The 20,666-nt window shown below is 35.9% G+C and overlaps 1 protein-coding gene across 2 annotated transcripts in view; it reads right to left on the reverse strand.

Annotated features, from left to right (window-relative positions):
• Positions 1-17,152: 17,152 nt before the first annotated feature.
• Positions 17,153-20,666, reverse strand: part of LOC149924824 (uncharacterized) — a 557,796-nt gene continuing 554,282 nt past the window's right edge. For both annotated transcript variants that reach the window (XM_090159675.1, XM_090159674.1), the window contains exons 51-52: positions 19,513-19,643; positions 17,153-17,468 (exon numbers count right to left, since the gene is read on the reverse strand). In XM_090159675.1, coding sequence (XP_090015801.1) covers positions 17,162-17,468; positions 19,513-19,643 — 438 coding nt within the window. In that variant the 3' untranslated portion in view covers positions 17,153-17,161. The remainder of the gene's footprint in view (positions 17,469-19,512; positions 19,644-20,666) is intronic.

Genomic DNA, 20,666 nt, shown 5'->3' on the forward strand with positions numbered 1-20,666 from the left:
TTTTTTAATTATTTACTCCCTTTAATATATGATGATACAAGAGAATACTTGGTGATACACGAGAATATTTCATGATACACGAGCAGTGCCATTATAAGACTTTCGTAGGCCGTGGGATCTAAGACATTTGTAGGCCCTATTTCTAAGAAGAACGTTTTTAATTGGAATTTTTTCATAAACTTTCGTAGGCCCCTTCAAACCTTCGTAGGCCGTGGGCACAGTGCCCATTGTGCCCATTGGATAAAACGGCCCTGTACCAGAGAATAATTGGTGATACCTAGGTGCAACAAACACAAGGAGAACGCTGCTAGCCTTTAAACACGCTAACGCAGTGCTGTGTACAAATTTCATTGGACGAGCCCACGGGCGTAGGAACGTTTTAGAAGTTGGAGGGGGCAGAGTGAAACGAACAGGGGTCTGGAGAATTGTTTTGTATTTTTAATGGAGTGTAGCTTCTCCGAATGCATTTGTACTGTTTAACACTATGTAAATTGGCGGGAAAAGACTGAACTTTAATCGCAGTTGAGGTTCTATAAGCTTTATATGCTTTTAAAATGAGAATTTGAGTCTTTTGAAGATTTCAACTGACCAAAAAGTTGGAGGGGGCAATAACATTAGTTGCCCCTCCTAGCAAAATTCTACGGAGGGGCAATGCCCCCCCCCTGCCCCTCCTGGTTCCTACGCCCCTGGACGAGCCTTTACGCTGAACGTTTTACGGAACTTTCCCCTTTACTATGTCTTTCCTTTTACAATTTTATATTGGATTCTAGGAGAAAAAGATTTAGAATAAAATAAAATATCTAGTTTACTGTACAGGGAATAAGTTGTTATAGTGGATTCTAGAAGAAAAGATTTAGAATAAAATAAAATATCAAGTTTACTTTACGGGGAATACATTATATTATAATGGATTCTAGAAGAAAAAGATTAAGAATTAAAAAATATCAATGTTACTGAACAGGTAATAAATTAATATAGTGGATTCTAGAAGAAAGAGATTTTGAATTAAACAAAATATTAATGTTACTTAGCAGGTAATAAATTAATATAGTGGATTCTAGAAGAAAAAGATTTAGAATTAAATAAAATATAAAGTTAACTGTACAAGGAATACATTATTATAGTTAATTCTAGAAGAAAAAGATTTAGAATTAAATAAAATATCAAGTTTATTAAGCAGGTAATAAATTGTTATAGTGGATTCTAGAAGAAAAAGATTTATAATTAAATAAATTATCAAGCTTCCTGTACTGGTAATACGTTATAATAAGGGATTATAGTGGAAAAAGATTTAGAATTAAATAAATTATCAAGCTTCCTGTACAGGTAATACGTTATAATAAGGGATTATAGTGGAAAAAGATTTAGAATTAAATAAAATATCAAGTTTACTCTACAGGGAATTGGGTTTATAGAGGATTCTTGAAGAAAAACATTTAGAATTAAATAAAATATCAAGATTAGTTAGTGTGCAGGTAATAAGTTTTGATACTGGATTCTCGAGGATTTTTTGTTTAATTAAAATATCTTGTTTGTTGTTTAGGATTCTATATCCACAAAAATATGAAACAAAATATATACAATTTTAGATTTTTGGTCTTATTTTAAGCGTTTCGAGAGACGTGTGTAAAGTTATTATCTTTGATATGTGAAATTGTATATTTTGTCAAATAGTACTCTCTTAACTGTGTTAGTAGCAAACATACTGTATTCTAAGGATTCTAAGATTCTTTTTAGTTTTAGGGTTAAGGGATTCTAGAGATTCTAAAGATTCTAAGATTCTTTTTAGTATCACCCCAGAATTATGTTTTGTAAAGTTACAAAACTATTTGAATATCTTCTCTTCTTAGCCGTACAATTTCAAAGAATAAACATGGTTTTTCAGTTCAGAGGGGGAACTGGTTTTGTATAATAGCTTTATTAAATGATATCAATAAAAAAATGTTTAAAAGTTTTTTATTTTAATATTTGTGTGCTGTTACAATATTTCAAATATTTTGAATTTTGTACAAAATAATTTTTGACGATAAAAGATTTCTTACGTTGATTAGAAGTATATAATACACCTTTTAAGAGTATGTATTCATATCCCTATACAGCCTTCGCAGACTCCCGTTGTTTGTTCAAAAGTCGTTACAAACTAAAAACTAGTGCGCGGCGAAAATATGAAAATTTCCCTTCATAGCTAGTGGCGAGTAAAGCAGAGCCTAAAATAGTGGGCAGTTCTAAAACTCGGATTTACAGTTCTAAAATCGGATTTGGGCGGTGCTATTTATCGTGAATTTATCGCAAAAAAGTATGAAAAATTTAAAATACCTGCAGCTATTGTTGTTTTATTTAACAAGTTGTTAGGAAATAAAATAATTCCAAGTTTCCAACTGTTTTTATAGCTCATTAAAATTATGTTTTTGACTTTTTGGGGTTTAGTTTGTATATAGTTCTTTTTTGGGCAGTTCTAAAAAATCCTTATTTTAACCCCTGGAGTAACGGCCGTTGTAAATGACACAAACCCTGATTCGGTCTGCCCACCCTCGATTTGGTGGGAAATTCGCACTCATTGAATCTGATAAGGCTGTCAGATTAAAGGGATAGGCGTGGCAATGACGGCTATGTTCGAATTGCTAGTTTGGGCCCTCGCTCGACGTTGCTTCACTGCTCGGCACGTGCGGAACATGAAGACGCTCCCGACGAGGATAAGTAGAAAACCCAATCCTAGGAAAATGTGCCCCACCAGAGAGGCACTGTAGGCATCGTCGGACGGGTAGAAGGGGTCTTCGTCGAGGGCCTCTTTGTAGAAATGGAAGGCGCAACTCAGGAAGCCCATTCCAATCACCACTAAAATGGCCATGAAACGAGCGCAACAACTGGCGAAGACCTCCCTCAGCAACGGCTCTCGCGTCGGAACGACAATCTGGATATCGGCGGGCGGCGGCGGGAATTGGCTTGCCTGGGAAACGTTGCTGGCCTGCTGTTGTTTCGGTAGATCAGTTCCATTTCTGGCGGGTTCCGTCTCCGCGATTGTTGCTAGAGAATAACTTGGATTTGAGGATGTCATCTCTATCACACTGGCGTCATTAATTACGTTATAAATTTCTGTACGAAATGTCCCGATGTAAGTAGTTAAAGGCCACGATGCGGAAGACTAAAGTTATTTCGTCATAGAATATTTATCACACTTCCGCGAAAGTCGACTGGAAAGCAAATAACGCGTCGTTTTAGCCTGGACTGTTGAATTTCTTTCGGGAGAGGCTTACCTTATGCCATAACGGATAGTTCGCGTTTATCGGACTCTTCCCGTTAAAATGGTCGGACTGGGAGCACGAGCGTTTTTTTTTATTCCGGAATGTGTTTATATTACGTTCTCCGCCCAGTTTTGTTCCCAGCGGAGCCAGTCCCAAAGTTAAAGATAGTCATTTCCCATCTATCTCGGTAAACAAACAGAAGATAGAGAGTATAGGAATTCCTCTTCGGGCCCGGCTGTTGCTAACAGCAACGAGAGACATTCTCATTACGTTCCGTCAGAAATTAGGTACTTACTATTTGCTAGTTTGTTTAAACATCTTGTAAAATTGACGGAGAAGTATACATCGTGTAGGATGTTTTAGACGGCTTTAGTATTACTTTACATCTGTAGTGGAATACTACAACACGCCTCACTTTTGAGTTTTGACTGTCTTATTGACAAAGGTTTTCAATTCACGGTTCAATAAAACCCGATTGACTATTGTCGGATTTTGAAATGACGTTTTAGCGCGCGACACTACAGGTACATGTCTTGGCACACAACCTTCTTTCCGTGCTTTTTTGACCATAAAATGTAGAGGTATTTTCACGCGCAAAAATGAATTTTAAAAGCCGTCAATTAACTAGGAAGAACCGGACGTGCAAGCTACTTGTACGTCCCAAAATTGAGTGACTCGTCTTTACGGGCGCTAGTGGAAACCTAGGCTAAGGCTTACCGTTGATTTTTGCGTCGACGCGAAAAAAATTATTTAGGCCTAACGGTTGCGATCGAGCCGTTTTTGCATTAAAAAAAATTAAACCACCAATAAGGAAACACTGTATTTGTAAAGTCCAACCAAGCTAACTTTGCTTGGCTTGAGTATGGATTGTAATTGACTTCTAATAATAGTGAATGTAGGGAGCTGTTGGCTCGCGTGGCATGAAAGGCTTGCCACCACCCTCCTACGCATTGTAACCCGGCCACCTGTTTAAAGGCAATAAAAGTTGCTAGATGATTTGGGCAGTAGCCTAGCTGATTATACTTTAGTAGTTATAGTTTTTCTTTGGGGAAATAGGCGAATTTGGTAACCGACCAACCGCAAATATTTCATTCTGCTCTCCTCTTTTCGCCACGTACGGGGGAAGTAAAGAGAGTGGGCCTTTTATTGAAGCACCTACAGGCGTCATTTTCGGTAAAAGAAAAAGCTATTTGTTGTACTAATGTATAACAAGTCTGCCCAGCCATAATAGTAGTTCCACATCTAGAGGACATTACAAATATCATTTTAGATACCTATAAGGGAGCCTATTTGCCATAATTCGTATTGGCCTATCATTAATACTGGTCCCTTAAAGGGGAACGGCCAAGCTTTTCCAAATATCGCCTTATTTGCATATCGAAAGATCAACAAGACGGTCAATATACTTACACGTACCTTATTTTGTCTTGAAAAAATAGTTTTTGTCCCAAGAAGTTGAAACGCAAAATATTTGAGTTTTAATTTTCGCCGCGTGAAGTGGTCAAAAACATTTTCGGTTGCCATGGCAAATCGAATGGGTAGTGCAACGTCTCCTTTTGGGAAATTTCATATCTCATACAGGTCTACATTACGCCCGACTTTGAACAAAATCGGCAATGAACACCTCGGGTACTCTCCTTGTTAGTCCGAGAACGGGCGAAAAGAAAATTCCGGAATAGGAACCAATTGAACGTATGCAATAAATAAATTTAATCTTGGGTGGGAAAATATACATTCGCACCGGAAATATATCCAGGTACGATTAAGCCGCCCATTAATAGCAATTTCAGGACTAGGACCGCAAGTAACATAATCGAAAAAGTAAACAAATTTTTCTAGATAAGATCGTTATAGAATTTTTTTTATTAATTTATTGATGCAGAGAGTTTAAATACAATAAAATCAAGAAAAATATTTCATCGCCCCTATATGCCACATAAGCCCATTGGCTAGTGCGTGGCAGGGGACTCTCACTTACTACGTTTAGGGGAATATTGATGGATACAATTTAAGAGATCACAAATAAAACGAAAAGAAAAAAATATAACAAAAAATTTACCTAAGGGAGAAAAAGTTACACAAATTTAGATATCCATAATCTGAAATCCAGTGGCATATTTGTTTCTTAAATATATATATATATTCATAGAGTTTTTAATTTCCTTATTCAAATTATCATATAATAGAGGACCTAAGTAATTAAAGTGTCTTTGTCCAATATCCTTATACATTCTAGAAACCATGACTAGAACCATGATAGAATTGACCCTAGTCTTTAGATTAACCGACCACCGCCACCTCGCGCGATATTTAGAAATTTATAGTCATAAGAAGGAATTAAATATAAGAGAAAAATAAACTTATTATTAAGGGAAAATAACTTATTTGGGCCGGACGGGAATCGAACTCGGTTCTAATACATAGTAAGCACCGGTTTTAAGACCCAGCCATCGACGCTACGCGAACCCGCTGCTCGTATTGCCAAATGCTATTTTCAATTTATATAAAAACCGTTTGCTCTCTTTATACAGGGTGAAAGCTTCAGCCGTGGTCCAGACTCGGTACTTCTCCTAGTACACCAGAGTGCTGCGGGTGGAACACTTTTACAGGCGCTGCCTCGGCTATTTAATCCGTCATTTAATTATCCAGCTAGAATTTCTACAAATTCAAGCTGGATGTTACTCGGTCTTTATTTTCATTTTCGGTTTTAAATCGTCGTCTGCTATCGCGGTAACCAAGTGCGGAACTTTGTTCTTACCAAAATTAGTTAACCGATAATTAAAAAACGGATTAAATAGCCGAAGCAGCGCCTGTAGAAGTGTTCTACCCGCAGCACTCTGGTGTACTAGGAGACGTACCGAGGCTGGACCACGGCTGAGGCTTCCACCCTGTATTTAGAAACGACTAAAAATGGTAAGATTTTCCCGCTAGTTTTTATAACATTACAGTTTTCTGCTGCAAAACATTTTACCTTATCGTGATTGCATTTCAGACGTTTCTCATTAGGATATGTTAGCCCCTCTATTAATTACCTTTTTGGTTGGTAAGTTGTGGATAGACTTGTACGACAACTAATACTACTACTACTACATTTCGGTCAGAGCAATAGCTCCACTCGAAATAGATAAAAAAGGAGAGCCCTCATTCATCGGTTAAAGTTTTAAACAAACCATGCTCTAGTTTTCGCTTTTCGCCCATCTCACGAAAGTAATGGAATGAACCAGATGTCACACAATCCCGTTGATGTATTAAATATTTTTGAATATTGAATTTGAATTTGAACAAAATTTCAATCATCTTGCACATTCACTTAATAACTAGAGTTGCAAGTCTGAAAATGACCGAGGCCTTTTTTCCGGAAATATTTCCGTAATTTTCCGAAAAAAAAGAAAAAAAGAGGTTTCATTCCATGATTAGCCTAATATTGTTCGCAAATTTAAATTTTGCAGCAATTTCCCGTCATTTTGTTGAATCCAAAAGTAAAACTAAACCTCTAGACTACTCTAGAATCAAAATCATGAACAATTTTTCCGCATTAAATTTTGCCGGAAAATTAACAACTGTAATGATAACCCAAGAAGAATTTGATCGAAAATGAGGGTTTTCTCAACCCCCTGTATATTTAAAACCATATCTCAATCACCCTGTCGCTTAACATATAACTAACGCACTAAGAATTAAAAAATTAAAATTAAGAAAAATCCATCAATCGGCTTTATTAATCACCCTGTCCATTAATTACGAACAATACTTCAATCACCCTGTACAATAAATTAATAAGCACACTATTTCGACCTAAGTGTTAATTTAATCTAAATATCAACCACCCTGTACAATAATTCAATCAGCCTGTTCTTTAACATATATATTCAGAGCACTAATTCTTAACAACCACAAAAATTAATTACGACGCTGTTCATTAGGAAAAAAAATTCAATTACCCTGTTCATTAGGAACGAAATTTAAATCCTCCTGTTCATTAGGAAAAATACTACAATCACCCTGTACATTAACGCGATAAGCACAATATAACTGTATCAACATCCAAGTCCATAAACTACGACCCTCATCATTCATCCAGTAAGAAATCAATTTTACCAATTTGATTAGTATAATAAGAAACACTTTGTATCGTCGCCGTTAAAACAAAACCACGTAACTTGAGATACGTGGTTTTGTAAAAATTGTCATGTTTAGATTTTACACCCCGATTTACGTATATAACATTAATAGGTTGCAATTGAATTTCTTTTTTTAAGTCGAGAAAACATTTAAACGTATCTTTGATATTCACAACGCATTTCGCGCAAAAGCACGTATCTTGCTTATTTTCGGCTCCTATTTCACTTCATGACGCAAAACCACGTATCTCTAAAAAATCCCCTTTAGCAAAATATTTTTAAATTAAAATGGTCTTAAATTCAATATTGAAACGAAATTATTTAACTATAAAATGAACTCACATGTAAAAACCTAACACGCGATTTCACAAGTCCCTGCAAAATTAAAAATTCATTTTTCTCAAAAAGGCCACCGAAATGATACGTGGTTTTGTTTTAACGGTGACGGTATAAGAAAAGGGACGCAACATAGCATAGGCTGTACCGTGTATAGCAATGGCCAAGATATCATAAGGTAGCGTAGCCAACACCGTATCTAGCAATAGCCTAGATAGCGAAAGTCGAAGATCAAATATTTGGAGATAGATGGCGCTTGTTTCTGAATCTTCAATTTGGGTCCTGCGAAAAGTTTGAACTAATTTCAAAATGTTTAAAATGCCAAAAATATAAAAAAATAGATAAAAGTTGACGAAAAATATTGATCAACTTTTTGATCAATTTGAACAAAATGGGTGAAAATGAACCAAAATGGCTAAAATAGGAAAAATGTGAGAGAAAATTTAAAAAAGTTTAAACATTGAAAAAATATTTCAAAATTGTTTGAAATAAATTATTTTTTAAAAATTTCAAAAATTAATAAAGTTTAAAAAATTTGATCAAAAACGATTATAATTGATAGGAGTTGATTGAAATAGATTATTTGTGAAATATCGGAATTATATTATATAAGTAAATTGGTGTATTTGAAAAAAAAATATATTTGAATCAATTTGATCAACAATGATCAAAATTAGGGGTTTATGATGAACCTCTGCTTATATCGATTTTTTTCTTTCAAAATGAATTTTTCTGTATAGATCAAACTGTCCTCTAGTGCTTAAAACAATTTTGGTAATTTTTAACTTTATAGTTAATTTGGTATAATAAATTTAGAAAGGTGTGTACAACTTCAAGAAAAATCTAGGTAGGAAATCCATTGTTATTGTATTTGATAGAGCTTCGAAGCTTTTAGTGCTTAAAACATTTTTGATGTAGACCAAGAAATTAATCGAGCTGTTAAGCTTAATTTTCCAAAAAAATTGAAGTACCCAGGAGATGGCGTTTTAGTGGAAACATCCTTCCAATACAACTACCTAAGTAATATCATATGCCGTGGCATAAATATTATTCTTATGAACGATTTTATTTTAAAATGTTGACAATTTTAATTTTAATTTAAGGAACACTTACTCTAAAAACGGTTTTCGATTGAATTTTTACACCTAAAACTATATTTTCATAGACCAAACATACTTCTAGCGCTTAAGAAATAAATAAGGTTTTTGGTTGATTAGTGAAGAAGACCGGGGCGTAGGAACGTTCTAAAAGTTGGAGGGGGCAAAGAGAAACCAAAAGAGGTCTGGAGAATGGTTTTGAATGTTTAATCGAGTGTAGCTTCTACGAATGCATGTGTACTTTTTACTACTATGCAAATTGGCGGGAAAAGACTGAAATTTAAACACAGTTGAGGTTCTATAAGCTTTTTCTGCTTTTAAAATGATAATTTGAGACTTTTGAAGATTTCAACTGACCAAAATGTTGGAGGGGGCAATAACATTAGTTGCCCCTCCCAGCAGAATTCTAAGCTCGTTCCTCTCTCACGTATAGTTGTTTGTTAAGTGAACATAGTGACGTCAAAAAACCGTCAGCCACAACGAGACGAACATCTGCCGCGATAATCGTTCCAAGTAGAGGTATGGATTCCTGTCTCGTGAGCAAAAATAAAGTGAGTAAAGAAATTAATTTTGGTTTTTAAATCTATAATAATTGTAATAAGAATTTAATAATTGTAATACGAGTTTAATAATTGTAATAAGAATTTCATAATTGTAATACGAGTTTAATAATTGTAATAAGAATTTCATAATTGTAATACGAGTTTAATAATTGTAATATGAATTTCATAATTGTAATAAGAATTTCATAATTGTAATAAGAATTTCATAATTGTAATAAGAGTTTCATAATTGTAATAAGAATTTCATAATTGTAATAAGAATTTCATAATTGTAATAAGAGTTTCATAATTGTAATAAGAGTTTCATAATTGTAATAAGAGTTTCATAATTGTAATAAGAGTTTCATAATTGTAATAAGAGTTTCATAATTGTAATAAGAGTTTCATAATTGTAATAAGAATTTCATAATTGTAATAAGAGTTTCATAATTGTAATAAGAGTTTCATAATTGTAATAAGAATTTCATAATTGTAATATGAATTTAATCTTTGTAATAAGAATTTCATAATTGTAATAAGAGTTTCATAATTGTAATAAGAATTTCATAATTGTTATAAGAATTTAATAATTTACGTGAGAAAATACTATTTGCGAATTCCCTTTTTCGCTCTCAGCGCAACCATCAAATTGAATGGATAGAGTTCCGAGTGCACTCGCACTTCGCCCTGAAGGCGCTGAAAAGAATGAATATAATTATAAATAGCCAAGGTCGAAGTAGTCTCTCAACCGTGCGTAGCCTTGAAATATATTATTCATAATTTTGTCGTGTACTTTCCTGTATAAAGTACACAATGCGCGTAGACCGTTATGTATTTTTAGCCACTTTTAAAGATAATTCTTCCGAATTTGTATATACTTTTCATGAAATATTTCACGTTATGACACTAATTTTCTCGCTACAGACAAAAAACGCCTGCTGATATATTAAGCCTAAAAGGGCTGCAACACAGGTTTGTGCGCGGACAATTAAGTTCTCAAACGCTTTCTCTACCATTTCTGGTGTGACGTCTCGGCAAGCACTGATTACTCGTCTAATGAGTTCCTCCCTAGTTTCAATGGGCGTGGCGTATACCTTTGCTTTAACGAATCCCCAGAGAAAATAATCCAGCGGTGTTAGGTCAGGTGACCTTGCTGGCCAATGCACTGGACCATTTCTCCCTATCCACCTTTCAGGAAACTCGTTGTTGAGGTGCTCAGTTACTTGCCGGGGAAAATGCGGAGGGGCGCCATCTTGCTGAAACCACAACTGACGTCTTTCAGCCAATGGAAGGTCGTCGATTGCGTCACTCAGTTCGTTCTGTAGAAAATGTAAATACCTTTGGCCGTTGAGGTTCGTCGGCAGGAAAAAGGGACCAATCAAACGGTTTCCAACAAGTCCAACCCAAACATTGACCCGTTCAAATTGAACCTGGTGATGATATTCAAAACCCCAATGTGGGTTGATGTCAGACCAAAGATGGCTGTTTTGATGATTAAAGGGCCCATCTCTAGAAAATGACGCTTCGTCGGAGAACAAAACATGGCGCAAAAATTGTCTATCTTCTTGGACAGCATTTAGTAACCAGTTGCTAAATTCATAACGTCTTTGATGGTCTCCGTCAATTAGTCCTTGGTGGAGCGTAGCTCTGTATGGGTGATAGCGATTCTTACGAAGAATTTTCCACACACGATTTGCAGAACAACCCAAATCAGCAGCGGCGTTAGCGCAACTGTGACGAGGATATGCCACAAAGTACGCGAGTACATTGTTCTCGAAGTCTAAATCCGGTTGACCCAATCCGCGAAACCTAGGTTGCAAGTTACCAAATTGATTGAAATCGTGAATTGCTCGTCTTACTGTATTTACAGATGGTGCTCCATTTGGATGTCTTTCTGCGAAGATTTCAGTCACTCTTCTAAGGTTTTGCGCTGCTTCTCCATAGTAAATGGCAACTATCTCGGTACGCTCAGCTACTGAATAACGAGGCATTGTTCGAAATATTATCAAACACTGATAATAATCTCCCAAAGTTTTCCTTTAAATACCCAATGCATGTTTAGGATTGACCTATAGCCTCGTGTTTTTTAAATCCGGTCGTTTTTTTAACCAAAGTTTCAACTGGATTAGGTAATTCGGTTTCAATTATCGTTTCAAACAATCGTAATTTGGCTTCACCAACTTGTAAATTTTTCAAGCTCGAATTTTCACTGATAAATAAATTGTTTTTCGTCGAGTGAACAATTTTTAAGGGTTTTCGATGACGGCCTACAACTTTATAATAGAAATTTTTTATCTCGCACCTAGTGGTCGAAAAATAATTTTTCAAAATTGGTGAAAAACATTACCGAAAACGCTCAAATTTCTCAAACTGATGTCCCCCGGTATAGAGAATTGACCTTCCAAATTTGAAATCGGTACTATAAATAGTTTTTGAAAAAAAACACTTTTCCGAGCAAAAAAAAAGACCCTGTATATATATATATATATATATATATATATATATATATTATATATTAAACATGATACCGTATCCAAGTTGGCCGTGGTACGGTATAATGTATAATGAGGGCTTGTCGCAAAGTGCTCAATGGTAAGAAAGGGAGTGGAATAGGGGGTTAAAAATACGTCATCGAAATTTGAAATTTTCTCCACTCCATGGCTGTAACTTACCTGTAGTAATTACCTATAGCTTGATGAGTGTAATCAAACGCGACATAAGACGCAAAAGTGAGCCAGATAGTTATATTTTCCAGTTAGAACTTGTCGCGAAGTAAACCAAAATGTCACGGAGATTTAAGTACACACAATCCCCCGATGTATTACATATATTTTAAATGTTAAATTTATGTTGAAACAAATTTAGCACATTAACTTAATAAACCCCCCGAGTATTTTATCGAAAATGAATTTTTCGAGTTACCTGGTCTTGGAAATAATTTTCACTCAAACCGAATGTTCTTTGGAGTTAGATGGCGCCTGTATCAATTGGTCCGAAATTCAAATATCTCAATAGTGCGTACGCAGGTTGTGGGGTCCCGCGAATTGGGGTGTTTTCGAGGCGTGAATTAAACAAGTTGGCCTAAAGCTAATGTACAATATCCGGATAAAAAAGTAAATATATACTCCAAAAAATGTAAAAACAATACCATCGCTCTTCGGACTATATTTATTCACGCCTCGAAAACAAGTTGGCCCGTTAGGATTAATGTTTCACGCGCTTCCATAGGGCCTTCCACTCTATGTGAGTGGTTTACTTAAAGGGGCAAATGTCGCTCTAGCGCCAAAATTTCCGGTAAATCGGCGGCAGGAATTTCGAATTTGACCTGTTTACGAATGAATTTCTAAATATACCCGCGCTCGTTATATAATTTTGGAAAATACCGTCTATTACTTTATATTTTAAAATTTTAATTTAATAAATTAATATAGATAAGATTAAAGAACAGTTGAAATTATTTATTTTCATAGCTAAAAAAACATTTCGTTTGGTGAGTCCAGGGTAGGTATAGAACATACATAAACGTGCGATTTGTTGGTTGTTTATAAGCATAAAACTATAATGAAGCTTAAAAATAATAATCTACATTAAATATTTATAGATCACTTTGAAATAGAGCGTTCTATAAAATCAGCCCAAAACCGGCCAAACTTTTCATACAAACTATAGAGCTAGTTCAGCAAGACTAACAACATTTGTTATTCTTTGGCTTAAGAGAATTCGGCTTATGTCCTGTCTTTATATGAATATTTTAGAGACGTACCTTTTAGGAGTTGTAGGAGGGACCCTAGGCTTGGTGTTGAAGTATGTTTGGGGTGAAGAATATGTTCATGATCTCAGTTTCTTTTTAAACCCGTGGATTTGGGACTAGTATTTTGCTTATTTGCCATCATACATTTATTACAAAAATCATTTAAAATAAGGAAAACGACGCGGAAAGCCGGAAATTAGTGAAGCCTAGGCTATAGCAACTACGCTACTCCTAAAAATCGGCTGCTCTCAATTTCTTACGGGTTTGCCAGATAAATACTTTTCTCTCACTGGAAAAACCGGCCAAACCTTCACCTCCTCCGAGCTCAAAAGGGGGAAAGCACACGACACCGATTTTATAGAACGCTCTATTTACGCCATAGATATTTCTTAAATGTAGGTCCGTAACTAGCCACCAAAACTCGGGGGCGCTCAAATTTTTATACTCAAAATCGTAGTTTTTAACTCCCACTCCTGAAATTAATAAATATACCGAAATTGGCTTTATTTTGTTATTTTTTAAAATAAAAACCACTTATCTTTAAGACGATTAGCTAATAGTTTTCTTTAATATAGTAGGATCCACGTCGATGAAATAGTAAGCATGAACTGCAGTCCTATGAACGTTTTACCATTGTTGTATTATAGTATTGTCCAATCACTTTTCTCCATTTCGTTTATCGTCGTGTAGCCCAAAAATACTAAGGCAATGTTATATCCGTCGAAACACTTTTTGTTCGGTATTTCTTCAATTAAAATATTTAAACTTTTGGTGCAGTGAAACGCGCGAAAACAAAATTTTTACAGAAATTAATTTTTGATGTACAAATATTTTAGATCATATCTTTTGGAATTTGATCAATCGATTTTTTTGGGCCGGCTTAAATGGAATACAACAGAAAATAGGCCAAATTCGGTTTACTCTGTCTTTCACTGGAAGTTGGCTCACTGCAAGACACAAGTGCTATGCAAGCAGCCTACTTCCAGCGAAAAACAGAGTAAACCGAATAAATATGTAGCCGGCCTTTAACCTGCAACTGACAAGGAGAGTACCCGAGGTGTTTATTGCCGATTTAGTTCAAAGTCGGCCGTAATGTGGACGTATAAGAGATATGAAATTTCCCAAAAGGAGACGTTGCACTACCCATTCGATTTGCCATGGCAACCGAAAATGTTTTTGACCACTTACAAATAAAATTTTTCCCTTATTTTACCCAAAATTTGTTAGAAATTTACCCTAAAAATGTTTCAATTTACCCAAACTTGATGAAATTTACCTAAATGCGGTCCAAATTACACATTTCGTGATTTTCAAAATTTTTCAAAATTTTCGTGAAACCGAGAAAATACCATGCTTTTTTAAATGGAGATTTTATTGTTTTAAGTGATCAAAAACATTTTCGGTTGCTATAGCAAAACGAATGGGTAGTGCAACGTCTCCTTTTGGGAAATTTTATATCTCATATAGGTCTACATTACGCCCGACTTTGAACAAAATCGGCAATAAACACCTCGGGTACTCTCCTTGTGAGTATAATTGGCTGATTTGGCTAGCTAGGCGAATCTGGTAACCACCAACCAGAAATATATATATATTTAAAGATAATAATTGAAGTTTATTCTTAAACTCGATCCTTGCCTTCCACAAGCCCCCCGTTTAGATCCTGCAGCTTTTACGCTCCTGCGTAGCTTTAATCTTTGCAGGATTCTTAGTCCGAAAGTTTTGGCAGGGGTTAATATTTTTACACTCATTTAATACCGCTCATCTAGAGAAAAAACTACTCATCGGAGATAAATTACGAAACCACCATCGGATTCCTGACACTTCAATCCTCCGCCTTTTTATATGTTAAGTCAATTAAACTTAGTTTTAATTAGGAAATCATTAAATACAAATATTTTTTCGGCTCTGAAAGCTATACTCATTTAATTTGGCGCATCTAGAGAAAATACTACTCATCGAAGACAAAATCTGACACCACTACTGGTTTCCTGACGTCTCAGACATGTGCCTTTTATATTTTTCAATTGAATTAGGTTTATTTTTAAGTGCATAATCATTGATTCGTAAAAATAGGCGATATATAAAATTTCGTAGAAGCCCAAGATTAAGAAAAATTAAAACGCTAAGTTAGCTTATATACTTTATTAATTTAAATGCCTCTATTTAACCTTTGGTGTTATACACTCTTTTATATCCTTATTTGTGAGAGCTGCCATTTTATTACAGGTCTGATTTCAAATAGTGCATGCAAGGCCGCTTCACGCGGTCAAGTGCACGCGACGTCTCGAGCTGATGAGAACGTGCAGGCGCTCTTGCCTGTACTATTTTAAATTAGGACTGTAATGAAATGGCCGACTTCGTAAAAGAGTGTATAGAAAGTGCTTTAATATTAAAGAATTTTATTCGCAACTAAATTAAAAAATAACTTTACCCAAAATAACTCAAAAATAAATTAATTTTCTGCTATTCCTTTGGTGCGACTTCGGCTGAGAGTGACGAAGACAAGATGAGTTTCCGGGTCAAAAATCACGTTTCCCTTTTCAGTTTTCACCAGAAGTAAATGAACCGAAGATATCGAAATAGCGCTCAGAATCGGAGGGCGTTTTACTTATGAAAATCGAGTCAAATAAAAGCTATTTTCCATCCTAGTCTTTCGACGCGATAAATTGCACTTAGGAATTGTCGGTATAGCTATTTATTAAAAATGGTTTCATAAAAACGAAAACTTTTTTTCCGGCCTAGAAGCGCACAAAATTTCAAATTCGAGGTAAAAATGTAACTTCATAAGGAAAACGCCTCCAACATGGGGAGTATAGCAGTCTGATAACTTCGGTTCATTTACTTCTGGTTTTCAAACAATGGCTTCACGCTTAGAGCTTTTTATAGATGTATTTTTCCAACGAGTATATTTCATTGTGTTTCGTAAGGCACGAATTCTAAGTCTATTTTAATATCTGAGCCTTCTAAACCTAGTGATCGTACGGGGTGACATTTGAGTCGGGGTCGGGGTCGGGGAGAGAATAAACCCCGAAAAACCGGGTCGGGTCGGGTTTTTTTGTAATTTTTATTTTTAAAGCCATCTTTATGGAAGACCCCTTCAATATTTCAAATTTCCCTGCACAGTGGCGCCAAACATTTCTAATGCCAAAGGCAAGAGCGGCCAAAGCTGCAAGCGTTGGTGCTCCACACCAAATACCTGAGGTTATATTCCCTTTAAGCGTCAAAAGTGACGAGAGTAGTCGCTTCAACGGCCGACAATTTAAATGTAAAAGTAAAACCATAAGTGTATAATAGTGTTTCATAAGAGTGACACTTCCTATTCTTCACATGCAAAAGTTTTACTGAGAGCTACTCACAAGACAGACTGCATTACGGGCTTCGTCGCCGTTTTGCGTCCGCTCGCGAACGCGTCACACGTAGCCTTTGACAGCGCCTCGCTAGGGGGAGATTTTCTTCTTGTGATGACGTCACTCCATTACTTGGTCTCAGTAAAATATTCCCCTTGCTAACGCGTCACACATAACCTTTGACACCGCCTAGCTAGGGGTAGATTTTCTTCTTGTGATGACGTCACTTCGTTACTAGCTCTCAGTACAATATTTCCCAAAGTGACAAACTTATTGAACAATATTATAGACTTATGCTAAAACCCAAAACTAAATCAAAACCAGGGCGAACGAGAGGCGAGCCTGACGAATGTGACGCGACCTTTGTACCTTCGAACGAGAGAAGCTGCCTTTCCCGTCCTCTCCGTTTTGGTTGTAGCTAAGCGCTCGCTCGGCCGTTTATTCAATTGTTTTTTTATTTGGAAAACCCGACTAAAAAAAACCCCCGACCAAAAAATCTAACAACCCGACTCGAGTCGGGTAGGGGTTGAAAACCCGGGGATCCCCGACTTACCGGGTCGGGGTCGGGGTCGGGGTCACCGTACGATCACTATCTTAACCGTAACATTAACAAGAATAAACACGTTTTACTTTTAGTTCGCAGAACTGGTTTTTGTATAATAATAGTATTTTGTCTATAATTCTATTTCGTCTGGTGAAAAAAATAAACGGAATTTAGCTTTTTAATTCTTTCTTTTTATTTTCAAACTATCCGAGGAACTAGTGAAATTTTCCGCGGGCATTTGAAGCTCTCCATTTTTGCCTTTGCCTTTCGACTTGGTTCTCCTGATGATGGAAAATGGCGGCGGAAACGCGTTCCCAAAGCTAGACGAGACGCTGTCCGACTCTGGCACCGAACATTCCACCTGCAGGGCGTACGTCTTGCGCACTTTGTTCATCGGAAAAGATTCCAGAGAGCTTTCGGAGGAACCTTCGCTGGGACCAATCTGGAAAGCGTTTGCCAACTCGGAAAGTTTCTTTGGTTCGTTCCTGAATATAATAAGCGGAAAATAATTAGGGATGCACCGATATATCGACCTATTTTTCTAATATTGGTATCGGATAATATCGTCTTAAGCGAAGCATAAACGCATCAAGTGTCTTTACACGCAAATATTTTACTGAGAGCTATAGATCGATTTACACTTTTTGATGGGCAAAGACGACTTTAAAGGGGTAAAATTCATACGAGGTAACGTGGTGATGGCGTTATTTGTTAGTAGATGGCGCTCGGATAGCAACATGACGTCATAATTTTAATTTTCAACGATTGGTTGAAAGTTTTCAGTTTTTAGTGGAGAACGGTTTTGTCGAGATTTAAAATACAAAATTATCTTCCCTGATTGGATAGTTTAAAATTGTATTATAGTGCCATCTATGGCGGAGAATGTTAACTACTGTTAAAATTAATTGTTAATTTAAATTACAAAAATTATATATTTTTAATAAGAATTTAAAGTACTATAATTTAGTAATTAATTAATAACATTTTAAAAGTGTTTATTTTTCATAAACTTTATAGTGTCGCCATCTACCTCAAACATTATTAAATAGGAAGGTACCACGGGTGGATTTCGCCCCTTTTTGCATATTTCCCTGTAGTTAATATGTGAATGCGTCTATTCGCGAGACCGACCTTATACTATTAATTCAAGCATGGATAGTAGATTTTAGAGGATCGGTAAAAAGCCTGGTTTTTAGCCCCCGTAAACCAATCACACTAAGGGAGTCGTCCAAGGTTATTTGGAAAAAAAAGTATCGCTAAGAGTGGACGATACTGTTCGAAAAAAGAAAAAAGATAAACACGAAGTACATTTTTATGCCAAAAGGTATTTTTTCACGTTTTTATAGATTAAATATGATATACTAAATATCAGTTGATAGTTTTTTGAATTAAAAAACCAAAATTAAAAATTACTAAAATATAAAGCGCAAAAAATTACGTAGCAATATCAACCTCATTAGATTGCCATTTTGAAATTTTAAGATCACGTGGTACAAACGACCTTGCAAGACTCCCTCGGAGTCTCTCGAGCTGTTTGATACGCGGGGAGAAATAAAATGCACTGTGGAAGGCTATCGAAAACCTGTCCAGTGTCCTCTTAATTTACTGTCCATGATTCAAGGGAACAGTATTAATAATAAAGAATTAATTAGCTATATTAAATTCTAATTAGAGAGGCGTTAACAAGCGGACGTAAAACGGCGACGAACCCCGTAATGCACGCCAAAAAACCCAATTTAAATCATATTTTCCGTCCCATTCAAAATTCAACCATAATGTAAAGCTAATCCCCAAGATTACAAATTAACACGCCAGATACGGTAGAGAACGTGAAAGATAAAACGTGGGTAAAAAATGTCTCAATAATCCTATTGCCTTATCCCCCGGAATCAGTGGCGTCGAAGGATTTAGCCACAGAATTCGACCGCAACCGACGCTCTCCATTTAAAAAAGCATGAGATTTTCTCGATTACCCAAATTTTGTTAAAATTTAACCAAAATTGATCAATTTTACTCAAAATCCTGGATCAATTTTACCCAAAATTCATCTTTTTCGGTAAGTTTTGCAAATTTATTATTTATATTTATCAATTTTTTTAAGTAAGTACCCTGTGAAACCGAGAAAATCCCATGAAATTTTTCACGGTTTTAGAATTTGTAGTTTTCGAACGCTAGGTGGTATAGACGAAAAGTTTCAATGAGCAAGTTGTAGAGCATACTCGAAAACCTTTAAAGGAGTTGGTATGGTGGAAATCGTACATTTTGTCACTGAAATAATAGGTCATGAAAAATAACAAGTTGGTACTACCCAAATGTTTTTACGCCTCATGTTATTGTAATTGTGTTGTAATTCCTTATAAAATTGCACTTATTCTAACACTTAATTTGTAAAACAATGATTTGGCTCAAAACATGTTCATTTTTCACAGACAATCATTACAATAAATATGGTTCCTTCTTTCATAAGAAATTGTATATACTTATGATACTACGTATAAAGAAAGATGTGGTTAAACTAGAAATTAGTACCTGGAAGACGATGCGCGACTGACATTCTCATCCTCGTATTCGGGGTAATCGAAATTGCCGATTTCGAAGAGTTTGTCGGCTTTTTCAATCATTTCATTGACCATCGTATCCAATTGGAACAGTAGAAATTCCTATGAAACAAGTTCGTTTTAGTCGTGAGGATTTTAGAACTAATTGTAGGTCTGAAAGCCAGTTTCACACTTAGCTTCGTATAAAGGGGAATGGTCAAGCTTTAACCAGTTAGATAGCCCTATAGCCCATTAAAAACTAAAATTTATGGCGAAAACCGCATAAAAAATATTGAGTGGTTAATTTTTAATAAAATAAAGAAATTTCGGGAAATTGAAAAACGCGCGTCCGCCGCGACACCTGGTGAAAAGTGGGGGAGACAGAAAAACAACGTAAAAGCGCGCGCTGCTGAAGACGCGAAAGATTTGTGTTGCACGCGTGGCGCGTTCCAGTTATACGAGACCTAAGCCTAAATTGCGCGATTTTAAATGTTAGGATAGTTCGCAAATCGCCCCCTAAGGTGCTGCTGGCGCTGGTGATGCGCCTTAAATTAAAACCGAAATACTTGGCGTTATTTTGCGTTTCAACTTTTTAGGCCAAAACCTATTTTTCCAAGACACGATAAGGTACGTGTAAGTATATTGAATGTCTTGTTGATCTTTTGATATGTGAATAAGGTGATCAGCTATATATAATATATAATACCCAAGGCACCACCTTAGGCCTAAGTCATCAAGCGACGTTTGAAGCCTTTAATTCAGGTGGCCGGGTTACAATGCGTAGGAGGGTGGTGGAAAGCCCTGCATGCCACACGATCAAGCCAACAGCTCCCTACACTAACTACTACTACTTATTTGGAAAAGCTTGGCCGTTCCCCTTTGAGATAACTAGTTTCCAAAACCTGCAAGTAAAATTCTAAATGATGTCAAATAATATTACTGTATGTATAGTAAACATGATTAACTATTGGTTTGGGATACATTTTAGTATTTTCAAAATTCAAGTCATAATTTGAAATGGCGTTAAGCCTTGGCTATAAGCGAACCGGGGTGAAGCGATTTCGCGCGTGTGAACCAAGAATTATCGTCGGTGGTCAAAAACTGGCATTCAAACCGACCTAAACTGGGTTTTAAGCTTTAGTGTGA

Source organism: Leiobunum rupestre, chromosome 10 (assembly GCF_980474605.1).
Source record: "Leiobunum rupestre chromosome 10, qqLeiRupe1.1.hap1, whole genome shotgun sequence".
NCBI lineage: Eukaryota > Metazoa > Arthropoda > Arachnida > Opiliones > Sclerosomatidae > Leiobunum > Leiobunum rupestre.